The sequence below is a fragment of the Dryas octopetala genome, chromosome 9 (assembly GCF_963921425.1).
Source record: "Dryas octopetala chromosome 9, drDryOcto1.1, whole genome shotgun sequence".
Lineage (NCBI taxonomy): Eukaryota > Viridiplantae > Streptophyta > Magnoliopsida > Rosales > Rosaceae > Dryas > Dryas octopetala.
Window position 1 is genome coordinate 14,504,304 of NC_141374.1, and position 20,882 is coordinate 14,525,185.

A 20,882-nucleotide genomic window follows, 5' to 3' on the forward strand; every position below is an offset into this window, starting at 1 on the left:
AGAATAGGAATATTCCTAACAATAATGCTATTTGTCCCACATTTTTTTTCCCACATTTGTATCCCACCTGATGTGTCATTACTTTACTGGAAGGGTATTTCCTTTTTCTTTTTTAAGTTTTATTTTTTAATTTGTAGTGTCCAATGTATGAATGCCATGTAAGATGGTATGCAATTGTGGTATAAAAATGTGGTAAGTGTAGCATTACTGTATTCCTAATCAAACTATCTCAAATTTGTAAGATATTTTTTTTTGTGATCGATACACTACTATGTAATATAATTAATTTAACGTGTTATACAATGTTATTAATATTATATTATAGAATAAATAAACATATTATCTAATAATATCCTTACATATTAAAATGGTTACACTATATAGCGGTGTATCGGTTACACATTAAAAATTCTATAAATTTGTAATCACACGTAACTTTTAACTTTAATTACTAGTTATTATTTAATAATTAATTTAGTAATATTTCTCTTCATACAAAATAACTTTGAAAGAAATAATGCTTCAGAGTGAGAGACAACTATAACTCATTAACTCTCCATAGTTATAAGTGTGTAACATGATAATAGCTGTTACAAATAAATGAAATTCAAAATGAGATCAAATATAAACAAGTTAAATACTCATCTAAAATTTGTGTTAAATTTTGAAATTTTCGGCGAAATTTCGTCGAAAATTTCTATTTTGTGGAGTGTCGAAATCGAAATCTATATTTGTTAAATTTTCGAGATAATTTCGGCGAAATTTCGAGTGATTAGAACTACCCAAATGATTCGAATGAATACCCAAAATCAGCAACTTTGGCTACTTTGAAATCAACAACAAAATCTATAAAAAAAAGGGTAGCAACTAAACCCAAAAAAAGTTAGGGGATTTACCTTTCGGGTACTTTGAATTTAAAGGGTTTTGAACTTCAAAAACTTTTAAGCACCCCTAATCGGCTTATCAATTGACCAAAAATGGATGTTTATCATCTTAAATCAGTGAATCCTTAAAGCCCTCCTTTATATGCCGGCAGGGGGCGCGACAGGGGTGACGACGGCAGGGGGAGACGAGGGAGAAAGTGGTGAGGGTGGGTTGGTAATGGATTGGAGAGAGAGAGAGAGAGAGAGAGAGAGAGAGGAGATGAAGAAGAAAGTTAGAAACACAGTGGAGCTGGAGACTCAGGGGAAAAGAAAGGAAAGGAAAGAAAGAAAGAAAAAGAAGAAAAAAAAAAAAGAAAGGAAAAAAAGAAAAAGAAGAAGAATAAAAGAAAAGAAAAAAAGAAAAAGAAGAAGAAAAAAAAAGTAAAAAAGAGAAAAAAAAATTAAAAGATTTAGGATTGATTGGGGTTGGGGCCTTTGGGCAATTGTAAAGAAAAAGAAAGGTTTGGGTTTTTGTTTGGACGTTTTGGAGTTTTATTTAGTTATTTTTAAACCCTAAATTAGTGAACTTTAATATATTTCTATATAAAAAATAATTTAAAATACTCTAAAGGGCTAAACCTTAATATCATATACCATATCCTAGTTTGAGGTTTTTGGGCAATTGAAAAAAAAATTGATTTGGGGTTTCGTTTAATTGTTTTTAAACCCTAAACTAATAAACTCTAATACATTTTTATATAAAAAATAATTAAAAATATCCTAAAGGGCCTAAACCCTAATATCCTATATAATATCTTAAACTATATAGAGTATAAATTATGAAGTATATAGGATTTAGTGTATATATTATAGAGTATAAAGAATATATTAATTTTATTTATTCATTATACTAATTTTATTTCACAGTATTTACTTTCAGCGCGCATTATATTAATCTTATATCACATGAAACTTACTATATAATTTGGTTTCTTCAATATTTTTTATCAACGTAATAGATAATATATTAAATAAATATATAGTAAAGTTTCATTCAAAATTTCTGTATTTTGATAGTAATTTCCATCGTTTCCGTTTAATTTCTGTCAAAATTTAAAAATCTTCGAAATTTCTTCAAAATTCAAAATTTTATTCCTTGCTAATATATATTCCTTCCTTAAATTAAAAACATGAACTTGAGTTTTGATACTCCATGGCCTAAAAATTAAGTATGAGTTAGGACTTGGGAGTTTGAAGTTTATGGAGTCTACCTGCCCCTTCAATGGGCCATCAAAGGGCCTTCAAAGATACACAATGACCACATGCACGGCCCACGCGCTCTGCTTCCCACACTCCAAATACCAAAAATTCAAGCTATTTGGTCATTATATCACAATTGATTATATAGACTATGCTCTCTCGTTGCTAAGGGTGGAATGGGTTTGGTTACCGAATGGAAACCCTTTTATCAACCACTGAATCGACATTGGTCAGATGCACATAAAGTTACCGCTGCCAGATTGAAGATTGTTAGTCATCGACATTCTTGGATCGGGTCGAAATCGGTCAGCAATTTTATCGATGTAATTCAGAGTTTTGGTGTTCTGAGTGGGTGGTTTTGCATGCCGTTTCCAACCAATCGAAGGTGGCGGTTAAGTCCATTTCGACCACCGAAATTGAAAAAGCTAAAAAATAATCAATTCAGATCGACATACGATTTTTTTCAATTTGTCGATCCTAAATGCAAGCCCTACTTGTTACTCTTTTTTCTTTTTTTGCAGTATAATTTAATATTTATACGGAGAAACTTAGTAGATTAAAAATGGAGAAAATACCTAAGCGGATAACTAGTTGGTCTAGTAAAATCATGTTTAAATTGTATGGTTTGAATAATAATTTAATAATACAACATAATATATTTATATATCTAAAAAATCATTTTTCATATTTTATAGGGCTTTCGTGTTTGATGCGGCGGCAGTGGTGAAGTTGTTTGGGTGAATGTGATGGACCACAGAATAGCACATGGAAAAAGAGAATGCAGACTATACTGCAGACTCGATGGTTCCATTCCATATGCAATTATGCATTATGCAAAGCCTTTCTAGCTATTGCATATGCAACTCATGTTTTTTTGGAATCTTCACGGGCAAACAAACAACACAATGAAAAATATAAACAACAAAGATTGTGGAGTTTACTCAAGTCCCATATTAGAATACATGCATTACTTATCCAAACAACATTTAACTCCAATCATTCATGTGTTTACAAGTGGATTTACATGATCAATGGATGAAATTGACAATATACAACGTAACAAATCAGATTGTTTAAAAAATGAACATGTTTACAAGATAAAAATTACCAATAAATTGATAAAAGTTGGTAAATATTTCATTGATTTTTCAATAGGGCAGCCATGCCACACATATATTAGCATGTATCCTTATTTTAAGTAAAATTTTTATTTTTTGTAAGATAAATAAAACACGTAGCGTGTAGCATTGAATAGTCGTACTGTATACATAACACAATTGCTACATTCAAAACTTATTATGGCTAATGGTGTATGGCTGTATGCACGTGCTAGAATAAATTTTGAACATTAGACCTACTAAATACTAATGGTGAGATAAAGTAGTAATGTAGTCATCAAATCTCATGTGAAATGTGATGCATACGCAAAAGGAGCCCCACTTGCAAAGCATTTTATATATGTACATGTTTTTATCAAATCCGTACACCTACATCTTGCCCTTCTAGACATCTTTACCCCCAGACATGGAAGTCCATTCCTTTACAGTCCCATGTCAGACCAACTAAGTAACTAGAAAACCAGCACTACATATAATGCAGACTGCAGTTAACATTTAACAAGTTGTACAATTATTAATCCAAGCTATTAGGGATCCCCCCACTTTATTATAAAGCCTAGAGAGTAGAGGCAGACAGCCCAGCACAAGTTGAGGACTAATTAATAATAGTTCTGAAATCTCCATTCAATTGAAACTTTGAAAGCAAGCTTGGAATTTACTGCTTGAGTGCTTAGGCTCTAAATGAAGGTGGTTGTTTCCCACTCACTCTCAGAGGAGCGTGGGGGTGCACAAAGAGTTTTCAAGTAAAAGGAACCCAAAAAAAAGACATGCCATGAAATGTGAAACACAATACCACATGGTTTGTCCTCAGCATCCATCCTTGTACTTCTTTTTTCTTGGTTTATAAAAGTCTGAAAGCTACAAACAAGCTGTCCCTATTTTCCCTTCTCCTACTCTCATACATTTCAAACAAACCCTAAAATGGACAAAAAGAAATTTTTTAAAAAGTGAACTTGGCATTTGGCCCCTTCATTGTAGTTTGATAGTTCTTTAGCACCTCTCTCCTTCTCTCTACAGTTCTCTCTCTCTCTCTCTCAGTTCACTAATATATCTGTAGTCTTTCATTACATTATCTACTCTCTCTCTCTCTCTCTCTCTCTCTCTCTCTCTGCAGCAGAGATACCTCCAATGGCATTTTGCTGACAGGTACAATAAGTGATTCTTCACCTCCTAACCTACACCCAACTATTAGTTTTTTAACCTTTCGCTTTTTATTTTATTTCCTCGACTACCCACTTTATTGGTTATTAATGGAATCCATGTCAGTGAATAAATGGCTGGAAAACCATTCTTCTCCTGCACCACTTATCTGTAAGTACTCTCTCTCTCTCTTGTTTGTTTGTTTTATTTATTTATTTATGGTCCAAAATAGTAATGTTTTTCATCTTAGCTTCCCAATTCCTTGGAACAACACTTCTTAGATATCATTAATTTATTCAAAGAACAAAAGTCTGACTTTCTAGTTTGGGTTTCTGCCTCTGCCGTTTTTATTTTTGAGAAAAAAAGAATTGCAATGTGCTTTAGCATGCCCATGTTTTGCATTTCTTTCTTTGCTACTTAATGTTTCCTTTATTATATAGTTCATTCTTGTTTATTTTATATTCAACTGTATTAACTCCCACATATAAATTGGTTTGAATTGGGTTTCTTGGATAATTTTTGGTTAATTGGGGTTTCTTATACAGTATTTATAATTTGCATACTGCAGTTGTTGGCTTCTTAAGTTCTTATTGATCTTTTGTATCATAGAATACATTACCCTTTTGAAATTTGAGAGAAAAATTTGTGTGAATTGAGTTCGTCATTAATCTTCTGTTTATTTGGATTTGGGATGCAGTTATTTTTCTATTTTCAGTTGTTTATACTGTTTATTGTGATGCACTTTTGAAATACATTCTTATTTGAAGGTGATACAAACACAAATAGCAAGAGACAAGCTTGATTGAGGGGGGTTGGGGGAGGGTGGCAAGGAGGAGAAGTATTATAACAAGCTTAGAAGTAAGAGTTTTTATGGACTGGAACTTGAAAGCACCTTCTTGGGATTTGGCTGAACTAGACCAAGAAACCTTTTCCCACTTGGGCACAGTTGATGGGTCTAGTAGCTTTGGAGATCATAGGACCATCAAAGGGGACTTTTCTGTTGATTTGAAGCTTGGTCAGTTGGGTGATTCAGGTAATAATGAGTTAGTGGATATGTTGAAGGAGCCTGGTGGTCCAAAAACTACATCATCACCTTCTGGATCATCGAAGAGGTCAAGAGCGGCTTACAATGGATCTCAGACAGTGTCATGCCTTGTTGATGGGTGCAATTCAGACCTTAGTACTTGTAGGGATTACCATAGGCGCCATAAGGTCTGTGAGCTCCATTCTAAGACTCCTCAGGTCACAATTAATGGCCAAAGACAACGATTCTGCCAGCAATGTAGCAGGTATAAGATTTTGTAACCATGTTTCATATTGTTAGAGTAACATCAGTTGTTTTTTCTATTGAGTTTAACTTTAGAATGCGGAGCTCTTTTGTTCTTGCAATGTTCTTGTTAAGTATTTCCATATTTTGATTTTGAATTTTACTTCAGTTTATCAGATGATCATCCAGAACTATTGTCAATAGAAGTTTGTAGATCATTTTCATTGCAGCATTCTGCTGCCTTGATGAAGCATCATGTTGTTTTGTTTAGCGTCTGATGGTAGAGATATCATTTAAAAAAATGCACATATATGATCATTTTATATTTTTGCACTGCAATATTGAATAAATGTTGATATGGATTTAGTATTTAGAGTGCCAACCCCTATTGTTTATGAGATAAAGGCTTAGCTGAGTTAGAGTGTTGTGTAGAAGGATCTGCAGAAAGAACGGTAACTGTTGCGAGCTGAAAAATATATTCGGCGGCTTGCTTGGTTAGAGAACAAACTGCAATCCTTCATATGGAGAATGGACCTTTGTGATCCTTCTCAGAGGAGATAGTGTCCCACAATTTCAGAAGCCCTCTTAGATGTCCTTATGCCTCTGTAATATTTATTTGAGTTGTAACTTTTAGCTTGCTCTAGATGCTGTACATGCTTTACGAACCAAATACTCTTCCTCGTATGTCTACATGGGTGCAGTATGCATTCTTTTACCTTACAAACAAATATTGAACTGATATCTACGTATTTATTTGTTTCATATGAGTTTTCCCTCTGTTCTGAGCCATGACCTTGGCAAGACCAAGTGTTTTAAACTTCACTCTTTTTGGCAGATTCCATTCGCTGGAGGAATTTGATGAAGGAAAGAGAAGCTGCAGGAAACGTCTTGATGGACACAACCGGAGGCGAAGGAAGCCTCAACCAGAACCCATGTCACGGTCAGGAAGTTTCTTGTCCAATTACCAAGGTTAGCTGCAGCATTGTTTGTGGTGCACTTAATCTAACGCTTTGAAGCAGGCATGTGGCCATGCACTTGTGCACACTGCACAGGCACACACATATAGACATGACTCATTCTTGCAGTTGCACCCATACATAAACTTTTGAAGTGATATCCTCTGGAACTTTATTTGAACATCCACTCAGCTAAGTGCTTTGTCAACTATGTGTGGTCCAATGTCACAGTTGATGATCTAGTGGCCACTAATGTGATTTCTAGTGGCCTATTCCTAGATGTATATATAACCTGGTTTTTGACATAAGCAAGATCCTTATCTTTCAATCTTTTTTATAGTTCTTGCAAACTATTAATCTTAGTGTCAAGTGCTGCCTGGCTTTAGCTGTCACTTTAACTGCAAATTTCTCTGTTTTCACTAATTGATCATAACTATAATTCAATGCAAATGTACAAGCTCAACTGATACTGACAGGGTAAGTTGTTACTGTATCAAATATTGCTGGTGTGCAATTGAATTAGTATTATCTTGTAATCAAGTATGTTTATGCATTCATAGAATTATGATGCAGATTTCTTCTATTAAATCTTATTTTCACTTCTTGCAGGCACCCAATTGTTACCATTCTCTAGTTCACTTGTATATCCCTCCACCACTGTTATGAACCCCACCTGGGCTGGAGTTGTCAAAGCTGAGGTCGATACTGGTCTCCCAAACCACCACCTTCAACTGCCATTGATGGATAATAAACAAAACATGTTTCTTGGATCCTCAACCAGCAGCAGCAGCAGCTACAAGGAATCCGGGAAGCAATTCGCGCTTTTCCAAAGAAACAACAGCTCCCCACTCAACACCAACCAAACATCTCATGGAGCTTCTGTCTGCCAGCCCCTCCTCAATACCATTGCATTGTCAGAAACTAGTAGTGTTGGGGCTCCTGCTAAGAGCAAAATGTTTTGTGACAGGTTAACAACACAAATCCATGATTCGGATTGTGCTCTCTCTCTTCTGTCATCACCGCAGACGCAGCAGACATCTGAAATAGGTTTGAGACACATGGTGCAGCAGCCTAATTCAATCTCTCTGATGAACCACCACCACCGCATTGGCCACGCCAGAAGCCTACATGGGAACACTACTATAGAGCCCATGGACTCAGTTTTGGTCTCCAATGGAAGTAGTGATGCAAATGCTCAGTGCCCCGGAATGTTTCACTTAGGCTCTGATGGATCACAGGGGAATCAAGCTCCTCAAACACTTCCCTTTCACTGGGAGTAGCAAAAATACAGGTTTCTATTGATTGTTGTTGCATGATGGATTTGGAACCTCTTGTATGATTTTGGAGGCTTTCCTTTCTTTCTGTAAACATAAGCATACTATTTATTTACATATTTCAGCTGGCAGTAATTATATTTGGCTCCTCATGAATCATGATGGATAACCATTCTGGCCAAGTCTCTGTTTGTTTTACATTGCTGGTTTACAATATTTGGCTGAGCCATTTTTGATAATTCAATGAGTTGAATGTAATTCATGACCCGTGGATTCTGGATCATAGCCCACAGTAGGTGGGTTTTGGGCTGCTTGCCCAAAGCCTAAGAAGGACCTATGGCGGTGGTTGAAAAGGTTCAGGGCCTTGAGGCCAATACTCAGACCAATGTTAAGGTTGAGCGTTTGGCAAATGGTCCTAGTTTCATTAGTTGATATTCTTGAACTTTTTCTGAAAAACATAATGGATCGGCTATTCGGCTGGTTGCTTGGTCTTCTCTTGGGCTTCCTTAGCCCATGTGTCGGGCCTAGTCTACTTAAAATATGGGCCTCCTAGTTTGAGTGAAGCATTAGAAAGCTTGGATATAACACGCCGAAACATAAGATTTGGAATTGGGCTCTCTAAATTTATAACCAGTCACCCATATCCCTTACACGTGTCAAATGGCTGTGACATGTCGGCCCAGTCCATTTAAACTGTACTCATTCGTGCTTCTTGCTCGCGCTGACTCATTTAATAATTGTGTGGGACCAAATAGTTAAGACCTTGTCCGACACAACTTGCGGCCCGTTCGTGCTCATGGCTTGGTGAAATGGGAAGTGATTGATGAGAATACTGAATGGAATGAACATAATTTGAACCGAGGGATTGTTCTGTCTGTTGGGTTTGTGCCGGATTTAAAAGTGGATGTCATCCCACTTTTAAGACCAAAGAGTGTAAGCCTATGAAGCTATGATTATTTATTCTAAAACGTCATTCTTTAATTTGTTGTGTGAAGGAAAATTGACTTTGGAGCTTTTTCACTGATCAGGCACGCACCTCATGTGACACTGCTTGACCACTTTGTGATGGAAATTAGGCATTTCACAGTCTCTGCTTCAGGTTCTACAGCCCCAGCTTGTATCATACTGTATGGGGTAAGTTAGCTTTTCTCATCATCTGGGTTTTATTGGTTAAACATTCACATGAAGATGGTTTTTTTAATTTCTTCCCATCTGGGGTTTCTTCCTTTTCATTGCTAATGTATGCCACATTGACATGGTTGTTCTGAAAGTCATATATTTTTGTGTTCAAAAAGTTGTTTATGGATCTTATATCTAATAACTCTGAGTATCTTGCAGATTCTGCCATGCCGGAGGAGACGGCCATTGTAGGTGATCCAAGTGCCTCCTTTATGTGCAGACGTAGGGATGAATCCCAAAACTACAGTAGGGATTTGTTCCATTTTGATGCTGTTGCTCTTGTATTTGCGAGGGATACAAACAAGCCTAATGGTATTTCCTTATGTTCTTGAATATACATTGCAATTACAATATCAAGCGCAAGCCAGCTTTAACAAACATGTTTTATTTACAGACAATCTATAAACCAGGTTTATGTTTAATGGTTCCTCTTAAAGCTCTTTAAGGATCTTGTTCCTTAAAGCAGGCATAGGGGAAACTCAGTTCCATGTCACAATGTCACCCGGTATAATACCATTTGGTCCTCATCTCAGGACAATGTCAGTTATTGAGAAAGGTTTTGAATGTTCATGGGTTTCTGCCATACTGCAAGGAGTGGATGAATTTAATGTCGTTTTTGATTGCGAGGGGGTTTAGAGCATGTTAAAAATGAGGTGCGTCAATTCCAAGGTGTTGGAGGAGTTGGTTGTAGCTATAAATCCAGGCACCTGAGTTTGAGTCTCCAGTTTGACCCTTAGAGCCAGCCAGGAAGCAAAAGAGGTAAAATTCCTTGTGAATCCCTTGGCTCGACATGGATTGCATGCCTTTGATCGGCCCAAGGAATTAGTCTGTTGCACGAAAGCTGTTCAGGACACCCTCGGTTACTAAAAAAAATAAAAAATGAGGTGCGTCAATATAAATTCATAATTGAACTCAGATTAATAGAGAGATCATTTGTAGGTAATATTCTCTTGCTAATGTTATGTTAAAACAACCGTCTAAGAAGATAACATTTCCATATTTAAAGAAAAAAAAAAAACGAATTCGTTCATCCGTTCTATTGCTGTTGAACGATCCTGATATGTACATTGGGGTCGCACAAAGAAGGAACCACTCTGTCGGGCCAGAAGCATGAAGCTCCAGAACCAAAATGGTGTTTCATAAAGTGTTGGGGTAAGTAACAAGCTAGATATGTTGAGCAAGTATTTAAACAAGGTTTTTAAGATTAGGGTCTTTGTCTTTTCTTTTTTGAGTTTTGAGTTTTGGTGGGGGTGTTGGCAGAAAGTTGGTATTCTGTCTTGTAATCTCTTCTAAGCAGTGTCATTTTACATGTGTGGATTAAGTTGGCCAGAAGTGCAGCGCTATGGAAAGCTTTATGCACTTCATTTGGTGCGAGAGAAACTGAATGAGAAGTGGTGATAGTAATATATACGTTGTATATGTATGGACTAACTTGGCTCTTACTAGTAATTATTTGAAGCCAAATTACTGCTGCCTTCATGATTTGGACCTTGAATCAATATTTCACAATATATAGGTAGATACTAAAAATGTTATGTTTGTGGACCACTTTGGCTTACCACATCAATTTCTACATTATATTATGTATTCATTTGTGCTTCATGTTGTGCTCGTGTTGACTTTTTATTTTTTATTTATTAGGAGATTATGTTGACTTATTTAATAATTGTATTGTACTCGTACCGACCTAAATAATTAAGACCTAGGTTAAAAACATGTTGTGATCCATTCATGCTCTTGTCACATCATGCTATGCCGACCCACAGCTTTTTTCTTTTTGAATAATGCTATACTTACCACATTTCTTATACCACATTCTTATACCATCTCACGTGTCATTACTTTATTGGACAGAGTTTTTCTTTTTCTTTTTGGGTTTTTATTTTTATTTTTTAGTATCCAATGTATGAATGCCATGTAAGTTGCCACATAAGATGGTATGAAATTATGGTATAAAAATGTGGTATACCTAGCACTACTGTTTCTTTTTTGTTGTTTCAAGATTAAAAAACTTGTCTTATGTTATTTTTTATTTCTTATAATTAAAAGTTAATATTTTTTGCTTGAAAATTTGAATTTTCTTGTTATAAAGTTGTTAGAGAAAAATAATCTTAAATAAGTTGTGCATGTTCGGCCTCGGCCTATTTCGTACTTATGCTCATGCTATGCTTAGCTTGTGTTGTGTGCCGATCAATCCATTTCATGTTCGTGTTGTTGAGAGCCTCTATTTTATTTTTCCTTTTTTCCTTACTCCTTAGAAAAATAAAAAACTTTTTGAAAAAATTTATACTTATTTATAATATTAATTTTGTTTTTAATGTAATAAAAAACGTGAGAATATTGCGTTCGATTTTTCCAACGAAGGAAAGAAAAAGGAGGAGCTAGAAATGAAAAACTCAAAAGCTTGAAAACTGCAATTACCTAACTTGAGAGCTGAGTCTCTGAAAGTCGGCATCTTTAACAAACAAATAGAGGATCACACCTCCGATGGACGACGACACATCGCCGTCGTCCTCGTCGTCGATCAAGGATGACACCAAACAGCTCAAAACGACGGCAACGATGTTCTCGCTGATAAACGACGACCTTCTCCACAACATCCTCTCGCGCCTACCGGCCTTATCCTTCGCATCAGCGGCGTGCGTTAGCAAATCCTGGAACCAAATCTGCACTCGAATCCTCTCTCGCCCCAAGCTTGCCTCTGCGCTCTCTCTCCACCCCTCCCCCAAGGTTTAGTTAATTAGCCCCCTGTTTGGTTTCCCGGAAAATTCACAAGCACACACATTTTCTGTTTCTATATGTAAATGAAGCTTGGTTTTGTGCTGTAAATTTGTAATTGGTAGGTTGCTGTGAAAGAGGTCGTCGAGAAGGTTCTGGCGGAGCCGATACGACCGGATTTCGTTATTGCTAATGTTGGAAGTGGGTTTGGATTGTATGATATGATCAAGCTTGTATGTGTTCTTGCTCTCATACCCTAATTTTAACTAGTATATATGTGAGTTCCTATATACATTTTTAAAAATAAGGGAAATTTTGATTTTTTTGTTATTTGTTTAAAATTGCAGCTATCGAAACAATTGGGGTCCAGAGCTCCGTTAATTATTTCTACTGCAAGTGGAATTATTGGAAGAGATGCTCTTACCCATGAATTCAAAGAGGTATTATGGAGTTTTTGTTTAATTTTTTTTTTGCCTTTCTGGTTTTGGTTCATTACTTTGCAGTAAGTTTAACACTTTACTAAGTTTGCACAAAATGGGTTGTTTAGGTTAAGTGGGGAGATGCTTCTGGTGATTTAAGTGATGAAGATTGCTCTATATCTGCAAATTGTGTGAACTACGGTATCCTTTTGACCATTGGCTTTGTGCCAGGATTGAAAGTTGATGCTATCCCACTGTTACAAACAACAAAGGTGACAAATTCAACAATGAAATTGCAATGCCGATTTTCTTTGAAAGGGTTTTTATAATGAATTCCGGATGTTTTACAGCAGTTGTTTGTTTTTAATTTATGGGAATTTTTAGAATCTTTCAAGCTCTTTTTGCATGGATCATTGACGCATAAAAGGTTTCCAATGATATCAGGAACCTCGGGAGGTCTTCCTTGATAAATTCGTCATGGATATTAGGGATTACACGGCCTCTGTTTCAGGTTGCACATCCCCAGTTGGAATTATAATGTTTGGAGTAAGTTGCTGTCCTCATACATGATTGCCTATTATTTCTTTATTTTTTTCTAAAAATCAGCTGCAGCTTTTCTTCGTTGCATTTCTAAAATTTGACATGATTGATTGTACAGGATGGGGTTATTAACGTGAAACCAATAGTTGATGTATTGGGTGAGTTTTGCTCTCTATGTAATCATATTCTCTTTTCATATCTTCTTTAATTGGACTGCCCTTAGGAGGAAAAAGAGAAAAGTAGTTTTTTGCTTACATAAAGCTTTTACTTCTCTAAAAGAAAATGGAGTGCTGGGGGGGGGGGGGGGGGGGGGGGGGGTGGGAGAGGAATATGAAAAAATGCTTTATTTGCTGGCTAAAAAAAGAGAGGAAAAGAAAGGATTCATTTGTTTGGTACATAAGGAAAAGTAGGACAAGGAAGGATTTGTTTACCTCTTGAAAGTTGAAACATGAGAAAGATAAGCTGCTGCTTTCAAATTTTTGTGTTGCTAGAAATTTTCTGTTGCAAGCTCATGCTCAGTCAGTTTTTGTTGATTATATTTCAATGTCTCATGTATTGCAGATTATGCCATGCCTACGGAAACTGTCATTGTGGGTGATGAGAGAGGTCGCTTTTTGTATAGAAGTGCAAATGAGTCTAGAAATGTCTGTGGGAGTGCAAAATACTTTTCAGGTGCTGTTGCTCTTATATTTGCCAGAGATAAAGACAAGCCTTGCGGTAATTAATTAATTAATTAATTAGTTTATTTGTTTCCTTCTTCCCCTGGAAACCTCCTCCCCGCACTTACTCTAGTATATGGTTGCTCTCCCATTCTTTAAAGTTATTATGTCAAACTACCCAATGTGTTTCCAATGTTCTTCTGCTCTTGTTGTTTGACATTACTAGAAATCATTGTTTGTAATATTCTGATTCACATTTTACTCCTGCTTTTTTTTTATGCGTCGCTTCGTTTTCACCAATTATCATGGTTTGCTATTTACTTATCTGGCTTGGTGTAAATGAGAAGGTATAGGGGATATTCAATTCCATGTTGCACTGTCAAAAGGAGTATCAACAGTAGGTCCCAGACACAGGGCTGTTTGTGTTAGAGTGGACCACTCTGATCATTCTACTTGGCTTACTGCTAGACAAGAAGGGCGCCCAGAGATTCTTGATGGTCAACAAATTCTTAATGAGATCAATGATGAGGTAAAAAAAATTAAAATTTTCCAAATGGTGCACTTAAAAAAATTCGGCAGGAAGTGCTCGTTGACTTTGATGTATTATTTTATGTCAGACTAGTGAAGCTAAAACATTACAAGTGAATTTATTGAAGAAATGTAAAACCTGTTTATAAAACTATCACACATTCTTACAAGTACTTGTCTGAGTTGTAATTGTTGCCTTTTATTCTCTGCTCATTTCTGAATGAATATGTGACAGTTAGAAAATCAAGATGTTTCTCCTGATCTGTACATCGGAGTTATAAAACGAAGAAATTGCTCTACGGGGTCAGAGAGGCCAAGAATCATTACGTCCTTGGAATTCCATGTAGTTGTAGGGTAATATTCGGAACTCCTTATCATCTTTATGTCCCATGCTTCAATTTATGGCCTTTATTCATCTCTATCAAACTCCTTACTCCATCTATCACTTCACTGCATTTCACTGTTGTTGACCATGTTGGAATTATGGTTAGTATAGGAGCATAGTGGAATGTTGGAATTATGGTTAGTAGAGGAGCATAGTGGGAGATATTTAGATCAGATGATTGTCACAATTGATTTTATGATCCAGAAAATCGATTTAACAATGCAGAGTGAAAGATCTTAAACCAAATGGAACTGAATCTTATTCTCCATATATCATATTTTATCATCTGTCCCTGCCTGTAGTGCCACCTTGGTACTCTCTGTTATCATGTGTGTTAATCACAGGCAATAGCATGGATAATAGTGCCAGAATTATTTTCACTAATGACTGCCATTTTTTTGGGTTTCAAATGCCTCTTTTATTTTATTAGTTTTTTCTAATGAATTATGGAACCTAGGAGGCTAGGATTTAAGAACAAAATGTTGGCGATTGTACCTGGCTTGTTGTAATTAAAGATGGAGCTGGGTGTTGGTGGAGTGCAGCTACATTTGGAGCAGGTTAGTGGAAGAGGAGTTTAGTGCAACAATCAGATATGAAATCCATAAAATCCATACGTCTGAACAACCCACAAATATGTTGGCAATGCCTGTCAAGTCTCGGCTGCAGTGATGTGATTTCGAGAAATAGATTTCAATAGATAACAAATTGACCCTTGGATCGGAAATTTCCTTTGTATCCTTTTGCAACTTTTTGCCTTGGGCTCGGAATAGATTTCCTGCACTGTTCTGCATGGATAGTATACAACTTCTTTTGTGCATTCTATTGATTTAAATATTTTCAATAAATTATTGATTTAAATATTAACATGAGGCCTTTTCCACAGAGGAGATGAAGAGTACCTTTATGTCAATGGTGGTGGCATAAGAACTGGCGATTACTTCCATTTCTATCGTTCAGATCCCAAAACTGCATTAGCCTCATGTAGCAATGTCTCCGCAACCCTGAAAAACTTAAAGTCAGATGAAAATTCAAAACATTGCCATCCCACATGCGAAGTATTTGGGAGTTTTATTTTCTCTTGTTGTGGCCGTGGTGAGTCATTCTTTGAACATGCAAATGTTGATAGCTCTCCATTTGTGGAGAACTTCCCTGGGGTTCCATTGGCTGGAATATTTTGCGGGGGGGAGATTGGACGTGACTCTTCAAGGTTGACTGGGGCTCAGAAGGATAGTGATGCTCGCTGCAATCTGCATGTGTATAGCACTATTTATCTTGTGTTGTCATATACTCCACCAACACCATTGGAGCATTAGATGTTGCCTACTGCTGTTCCTCCCTTCAAGATGGATCGAATTCGCTTGCTGATCACTCAGCTGTAATAGGGTTTCGTTATTGCTTGTTTATTCTTTTTAACTCATTTTCCTTCATTTTTTTGGTTCCTTTAATAGAACAGAAACTGTGTACACACCTTGATTGCACAATTTGTGGTTAATGAACGGCCTGTTTGGCCCTGAATTTAATTTCCATGTGGTGTTTTCTTTTCTGCATGAGATATATCATGCTCTCGTGCAATATACAAAGTATTTATGTGCAGTTGATTATCCATTCGTTAAAAACATCAATATGAAGAATGTGTGTTGATCTTGGCTGGTAAAATGCATGATCTTCTGATATAACACATGATTAAGCGTCTACTTTCACATGCGTTGAGGATGGTTCCGAAGAAGAGAATCAAAATGGTGTCAATCATATGTGTATGTGTACCATGTGTGTGTGCACATACGAATATATACTCATTAGCAACAAATTAAGGTGATGAAGTGGAAAGGCAAACTGTGATATTGGCACGGCTCAATCAAATTAAAGGACCCAATTCTTGGGAGATTTGATTTGATTGAGCCATTCCAACATCCCACATTTTTAAGCAAAATAAGAAGACAACAATATATACAAGGCATAGGAATCATCACATTCACCTCCATTACATCTATCACACTCTCAAAAACCACCTTCCTCTGTGATACATATTGATCATTGCAAGTCGAAGAGTGATGAAAAATATATAGAGAGATAGTAGATGCAAATGGGGTGATCAATATATAAGGGAAAGAAGAAAAGAGTGGAGATTATAAAGATGGGTTTCGAAATAAATACAAGTACAAAACAGTTGAGACGTCAAAATCTCTGCTTGATCATTTGGAAGAAGGAATATTTAATATAAAATTTTCCATTAGGACTTAGTGGTTTATGACATTGTCAAAGATGCACAAGAAGATGTCTTGATCCTAATTTCTAATGGTCATAGCTTTCACAATTAATTTCTAGACCTCTAATAATTAAATCATATTCAATACATTTTGGTTTGGGGCTGGCCGGCTGTGATATGGTGATCATATTACAGTGAGATTGAACTGGCAAACCATGAGGCAGAGCAATCAATATTCTATGAAATTCATTGCCGTCCAATTTAAGAAGTTGCCAAATGAATGCATACATACAGACTGGTTGATGATGCTGGTAGTGGTGGAGATGATGAGAATAATAAGTTTTAATTAGTGAAGTATGTACATATTTGTCATTGATTTGTGGTTGGTGGTGTAATGGGTTGTTGAAAAGTTCTCAGAATCTTATAACTAAAGGCTCTAATTAAATAAATGAATAAATTATGTTTAGATTTTAATCAACTCTGAAGAGAGTCTTCGATGGGGCATGCCCCATACACCATGTGGATCCCACCTCATGTGAGAGATGCCGCACTGGGGCATGCCCCATACAAGATTTAGTCATCAACTCTAGGTGCCAATGGAGGCCGCCTGGTGATAAATAAGGCATGGTAATGGTACTAATGGTGTGCTCATTATCTCCATTGTTCACTAGGGACAGAGAAACTACGTCTGCATATATATATATATATTCGCCAACCCATGCGGCCATTTCTATGACGACTGACCTAATTCCTTGTCTCTTTTGTTCACGATGGAGTGCATGTCCTTGAAAAGAAATGAGTATATAAACGTCACTGAAAACGAAACTAGATTTGACTCCACCAACATATAGGGCCACCCTTACCTAGATTCTAGAGGAAGTATCAGTACCACCACCGTTTGCCCTTTGAGATTTTCAATTCACCAAGTTGGGAGAGACAGACAGAGAGCACAAGAATCTTTTTCATTTGCTCTCAAGGATATAAAATGGAATGCTGCTTTCACCTGACTGAGAGGTTATGAGTTAGAAGACGGTATAGTCCATAGGCCAAATAAATACAAACAAGCTATAGTCAGCGCAATCCGGCATGGCTGGTTCTGCCGTAAAAGAGTGAGTAGGGTACAAACTGGTCCAGTAGATCCATGGTTTTTTTTTTTTTTTGGCCAAGCAGTAGATCCATGGTTTAAGTATTAAGTAGTGTATCAAAACTCTATCACTGTCATGTATAATTGTATAGTATATATAAAATAGCACAAATGATTTCCATGAAAGGTAGTTAAAGCTTGGTTGGTGCTCTAGATTCCTGGTGGAAGAGAAAGTAGTAGGAAGATGGAATATTTTTCACCAAACCTAAGATTCCATAATCCCAGTCCATGGACAGGAAACTCAGTAATACTTTTTGGATGCCATATGTGTATCTTAATTCTTAACATTAGGAAAACAGCAAATGCTTTCTCATCATTATATGTGACACATCCCATTGTCCATTGATATTTTTATCAAAACAATTCTTTTGAGGCTAGCAAAAAATAAATAAAAAATACAAGATGGACACCCAAAAAGATAGCTCTATGTCTCGGAGCTGCTTATTTCCTTACAAGGAAAGCCTCCAACTAAACAATACATGGAAACATGACAATGAAGCTTATCAAATAGAAATCCCCAAAGACTTCTTGAACTTTTCAACCTCCAAATATACTGTGGAGTAAGGGAGGAATTCTGAGAAATATTCTTTGCTCAGATCATTTATTGCTACTGCGAGTTTGGGGATCTCCAAGGTCTCTTCATGGGTCAGAGTTCGGACGAACCTTGCTGGATTTCCGGCCCAAAGTTCACCAGTTGGAATTCTCCTCCCCGGGGGAACCACGGACCCAGCTTCAAGGATAGAATGGGTCTCCACCAAGGAACCTTCCATAAGAATGGAATGCTGCCCAATAATGCATTCTGGCTCAATTGTGCAGGACCGCAATAGACTGTATGCACCAATAGTCACAAACCTCTCAATGGATGTCTCTGCTGGAAGTCCTGAGAAAGGGAAAGAGGTTGCATATCATAAACTCAGAAAATCTCAGCATATCTACAAAAAGCAATTGCTCACTTGCATATTTTAGACAATTCAATATAAAGGAGTCATGACCTAGAATGCACCAACAAGCCATGTAGTTTTAATTTGTATCCTAATTAAAATATGGATATACGCTCTTTTTATGAAGCCAATGAAGAAGACAAATTGATGAAATTAAGGTAAATCTCTGGATAGGAACAGGAACAATATAGAGATTTAACTCGGCCTAAAGTTTGGAGAAACCCAAGGGACAAAACAAATTAAGAAAAAAGATGCTCCAGGGTTATATACTAAACCTTGGAAAATGAAGGAGACTCCAAATTCTTGAATGAGGTGAATTCACCCATCTGTAAAATAAGCCTTACAAGTCCAAAAAGTTTCTAGCAGTAGATACTACGTGGATAACAGGTTGAGAAATGGCCAGATTCCAGAGAAATAGGCATTACATTTTTCTTACTAGTCAAATAAACTTCTCAATGCTACTGATCTTATCCTTCATATTTATTCAAACCTGCTGTTCTCACAAGATGAGAATGCCTACATTATATAGTGCTTGAGACCAGTGTTCAGAATAATATCCCAACTATTTATCATACCATGAGCAATATCCAAGCACGAATTTGTACCTTGCAAGGTACTCCTTCCAAATCATGAAAACAATGATTGAAACTGGGAAGAAATAACTCATCAATTAACCACTCAATAATACTTCCATGAAAATAGACCCGAGGATTCAACTCCCATAATCTTCTATCCAGTCTAAAAGATTGCAAGGAGAAATTTTCTATCAATGAGAGTACAGACAAAAGCTCTCTAACTTCCAAATCCTTCAAATTCTACAAAAACAAAAACTCCAGCTCATTGGAAAGAAGAGACAACAGACCTTGGCAAATTAAGAAATATCTTGCACAACGAAGACCGTCCCCAATCCAATTATCCTTCCAAAATCTAATTCTTTCTCAATCCCCAAAACTCCAAGATTGGGAAAGAAGTAATGTCCACCTCACAAAATGATCCCCTTTTCTTTCTCCAAAGCCCTCCCACAACAAATCTCCCATTAACTTCACCATCCTTTTACTCACCTTGCTCAGAATTCAAAAAGGAGACGAATAATAAATCAACAAACCGTTTGTTGACATTAGTCACTAAACTAATGTAAGTCTTATCTCCTTTAGATAAGTACACATTTTTCCATCCTACCAATCTCTTCTTCACTTTCTCAAGAAGTGGAAGACCCAAGTGTTCTTGAAAGTTCCAAAATTTACTTAATTGATTGAAAAGCTTTTCACATTCCCAGCTAATCAACCTCATCACCCAGACACATACACAGCACAACTAGGCTCAGTGTAGTATCCCAAAACTACATTCAGCTATGAATTCATTTTAAATGCATATAAAACGCGTTTAGTCAAACAATTAACAGAACCTAAACCAAACCACTATTTAGAACATAAGAAATTAAATTTAAAAAACAAATTACAATGAAAAGCTAGCAAATTGGGAAACCTGTTGGGGAAGACCAAGCTGCGTGGAGCACACAGCGTTCCTGAACATTGGAGCAGAAGCCGACGGTGATCTTATTGAGATCGCCGCGGAGGACCGACCCGGGCCAAACGGAGGCTCCGTCGCAGACCGTGACCTGACCCGCCAAGACCACGTTGGGTGCCACGTAGGCGTCGACGGCGATCTTCGGGAGCCACTGGCCTAGTGGGATTATCTTTCTCTGACCTCGGTAGTCCCATTTGACCCGATCCGGTGAGGGGGTTATGGGTTTCGGTGCTGCTTCGGTGGCGAACAACGCGCGCTGGAGGGAGAAGGAGGACCCGCCTAGGGCTTTCCTCGAGATGCGAGCAAAAGCCGCCATTGGAGAGGTAGAGAGAGAGAGAGAGAGAGAGGGGGTGGTTTGGGAGTGGAAGCTGGAAATGGAGGAGAGTGAGGTGGAGTGGTTGGTTGGGTTGAATGTGGGCCGGAGGAGCCTCTGCTTCTTGTTTTCGTCGATTTTTAGGTTTGGGCTGAGATCTGTGAAGTATATGGGCCGGGCTAACTGAGATCATTGACCCAAACCAATTCGTTAATTCTCATGTTTACAGTGAAAAGAATAAAAAAGTATACAATTATTCCATGGTTATGATACACTTTAAAAAAACTACGCCAAAGTCTCTAAGACTCTAACAACTTATAAAAAATACTCATAAACTTACATATGGTTTTTCTTAAATATTAAGGACAAATTATGGCATTTTATAAAGTTTGAGTCATGCATTTGAACGCTTATTTTCTTTTAATTCTTTTTTTTTGTCACTGCA

At 36.9% G+C, this 20,882-nt stretch overlaps 4 protein-coding genes across 5 annotated transcripts; 3 read left to right on the forward strand and 1 right to left on the reverse strand.

The window, feature by feature from the left end:
- Nucleotides 1–4,182: 4,182 nt before the first annotated feature.
- On the forward strand, nucleotides 4,183–8,050 carry LOC147274528 (squamosa promoter-binding-like protein 13A). The gene is made up of 4 exons (XM_086256549.1): nucleotides 4,183–4,552; nucleotides 5,149–5,670; nucleotides 6,484–6,617; nucleotides 7,214–8,050. The coding sequence occupies exons 2-4, from the start codon at nucleotides 5,252–5,254 to the stop codon at nucleotides 7,882–7,884; spliced, it is 1,224 nt and encodes a 407-aa protein (XP_086112675.1). The 5' UTR covers nucleotides 4,183–4,552; nucleotides 5,149–5,251; the 3' UTR covers nucleotides 7,885–8,050.
- A 164-nt stretch (nucleotides 8,051–8,214) lies between these two features.
- LOC147274529 (F-box/LRR-repeat protein At5g63520-like) lies at nucleotides 8,215–9,693 on the forward strand. The gene is made up of 5 exons (XM_086228345.1): nucleotides 8,215–8,290; nucleotides 8,639–8,809; nucleotides 8,909–9,012; nucleotides 9,207–9,369; nucleotides 9,524–9,693. Exons 1-5 carry the CDS (start codon nucleotides 8,215–8,217, stop codon nucleotides 9,691–9,693), a joined length of 684 nt encoding a protein of 227 aa, XP_086084471.1.
- Nucleotides 9,694–11,413: 1,720 nt separating this feature from the next.
- LOC147274530 (F-box/LRR protein) lies at nucleotides 11,414–15,830 on the forward strand. Of its 2 annotated transcripts, none has more exons than XM_086257241.1 (10): nucleotides 11,414–11,787; nucleotides 11,901–12,008; nucleotides 12,123–12,215; nucleotides 12,323–12,466; nucleotides 12,639–12,740; nucleotides 12,853–12,892; nucleotides 13,296–13,451; nucleotides 13,741–13,922; nucleotides 14,157–14,275; nucleotides 15,190–15,830. In XM_086257241.1, the coding sequence occupies exons 1-10, from the start codon at nucleotides 11,545–11,547 to the stop codon at nucleotides 15,617–15,619; spliced, it is 1,617 nt and encodes a 538-aa protein (XP_086113367.1). In that variant the 5' UTR covers nucleotides 11,414–11,544; the 3' UTR covers nucleotides 15,620–15,830. The 2 variants fall into 2 exon arrangements, with proteins under 2 accessions (XP_086113367.1, XP_086113368.1); XM_086257242.1 differs by having other exon boundaries at nucleotides 13,747–13,922.
- A 2,114-nt stretch (nucleotides 15,831–17,944) lies between these two features.
- On the reverse strand, nucleotides 17,945–20,519 carry LOC147274531 (gamma carbonic anhydrase-like 2). The gene is made up of 2 exons (XM_086256181.1): nucleotides 20,083–20,519; nucleotides 17,945–18,536 (listed from the first exon to the last, which is right to left on the reverse strand). Exons 1-2 carry the CDS (start codon nucleotides 20,438–20,440, stop codon nucleotides 18,160–18,162), a joined length of 735 nt encoding a protein of 244 aa, XP_086112307.1. The 5' UTR covers nucleotides 20,441–20,519; the 3' UTR covers nucleotides 17,945–18,159.
- Between the last annotated feature and the right edge of the window lie 363 nt (nucleotides 20,520–20,882).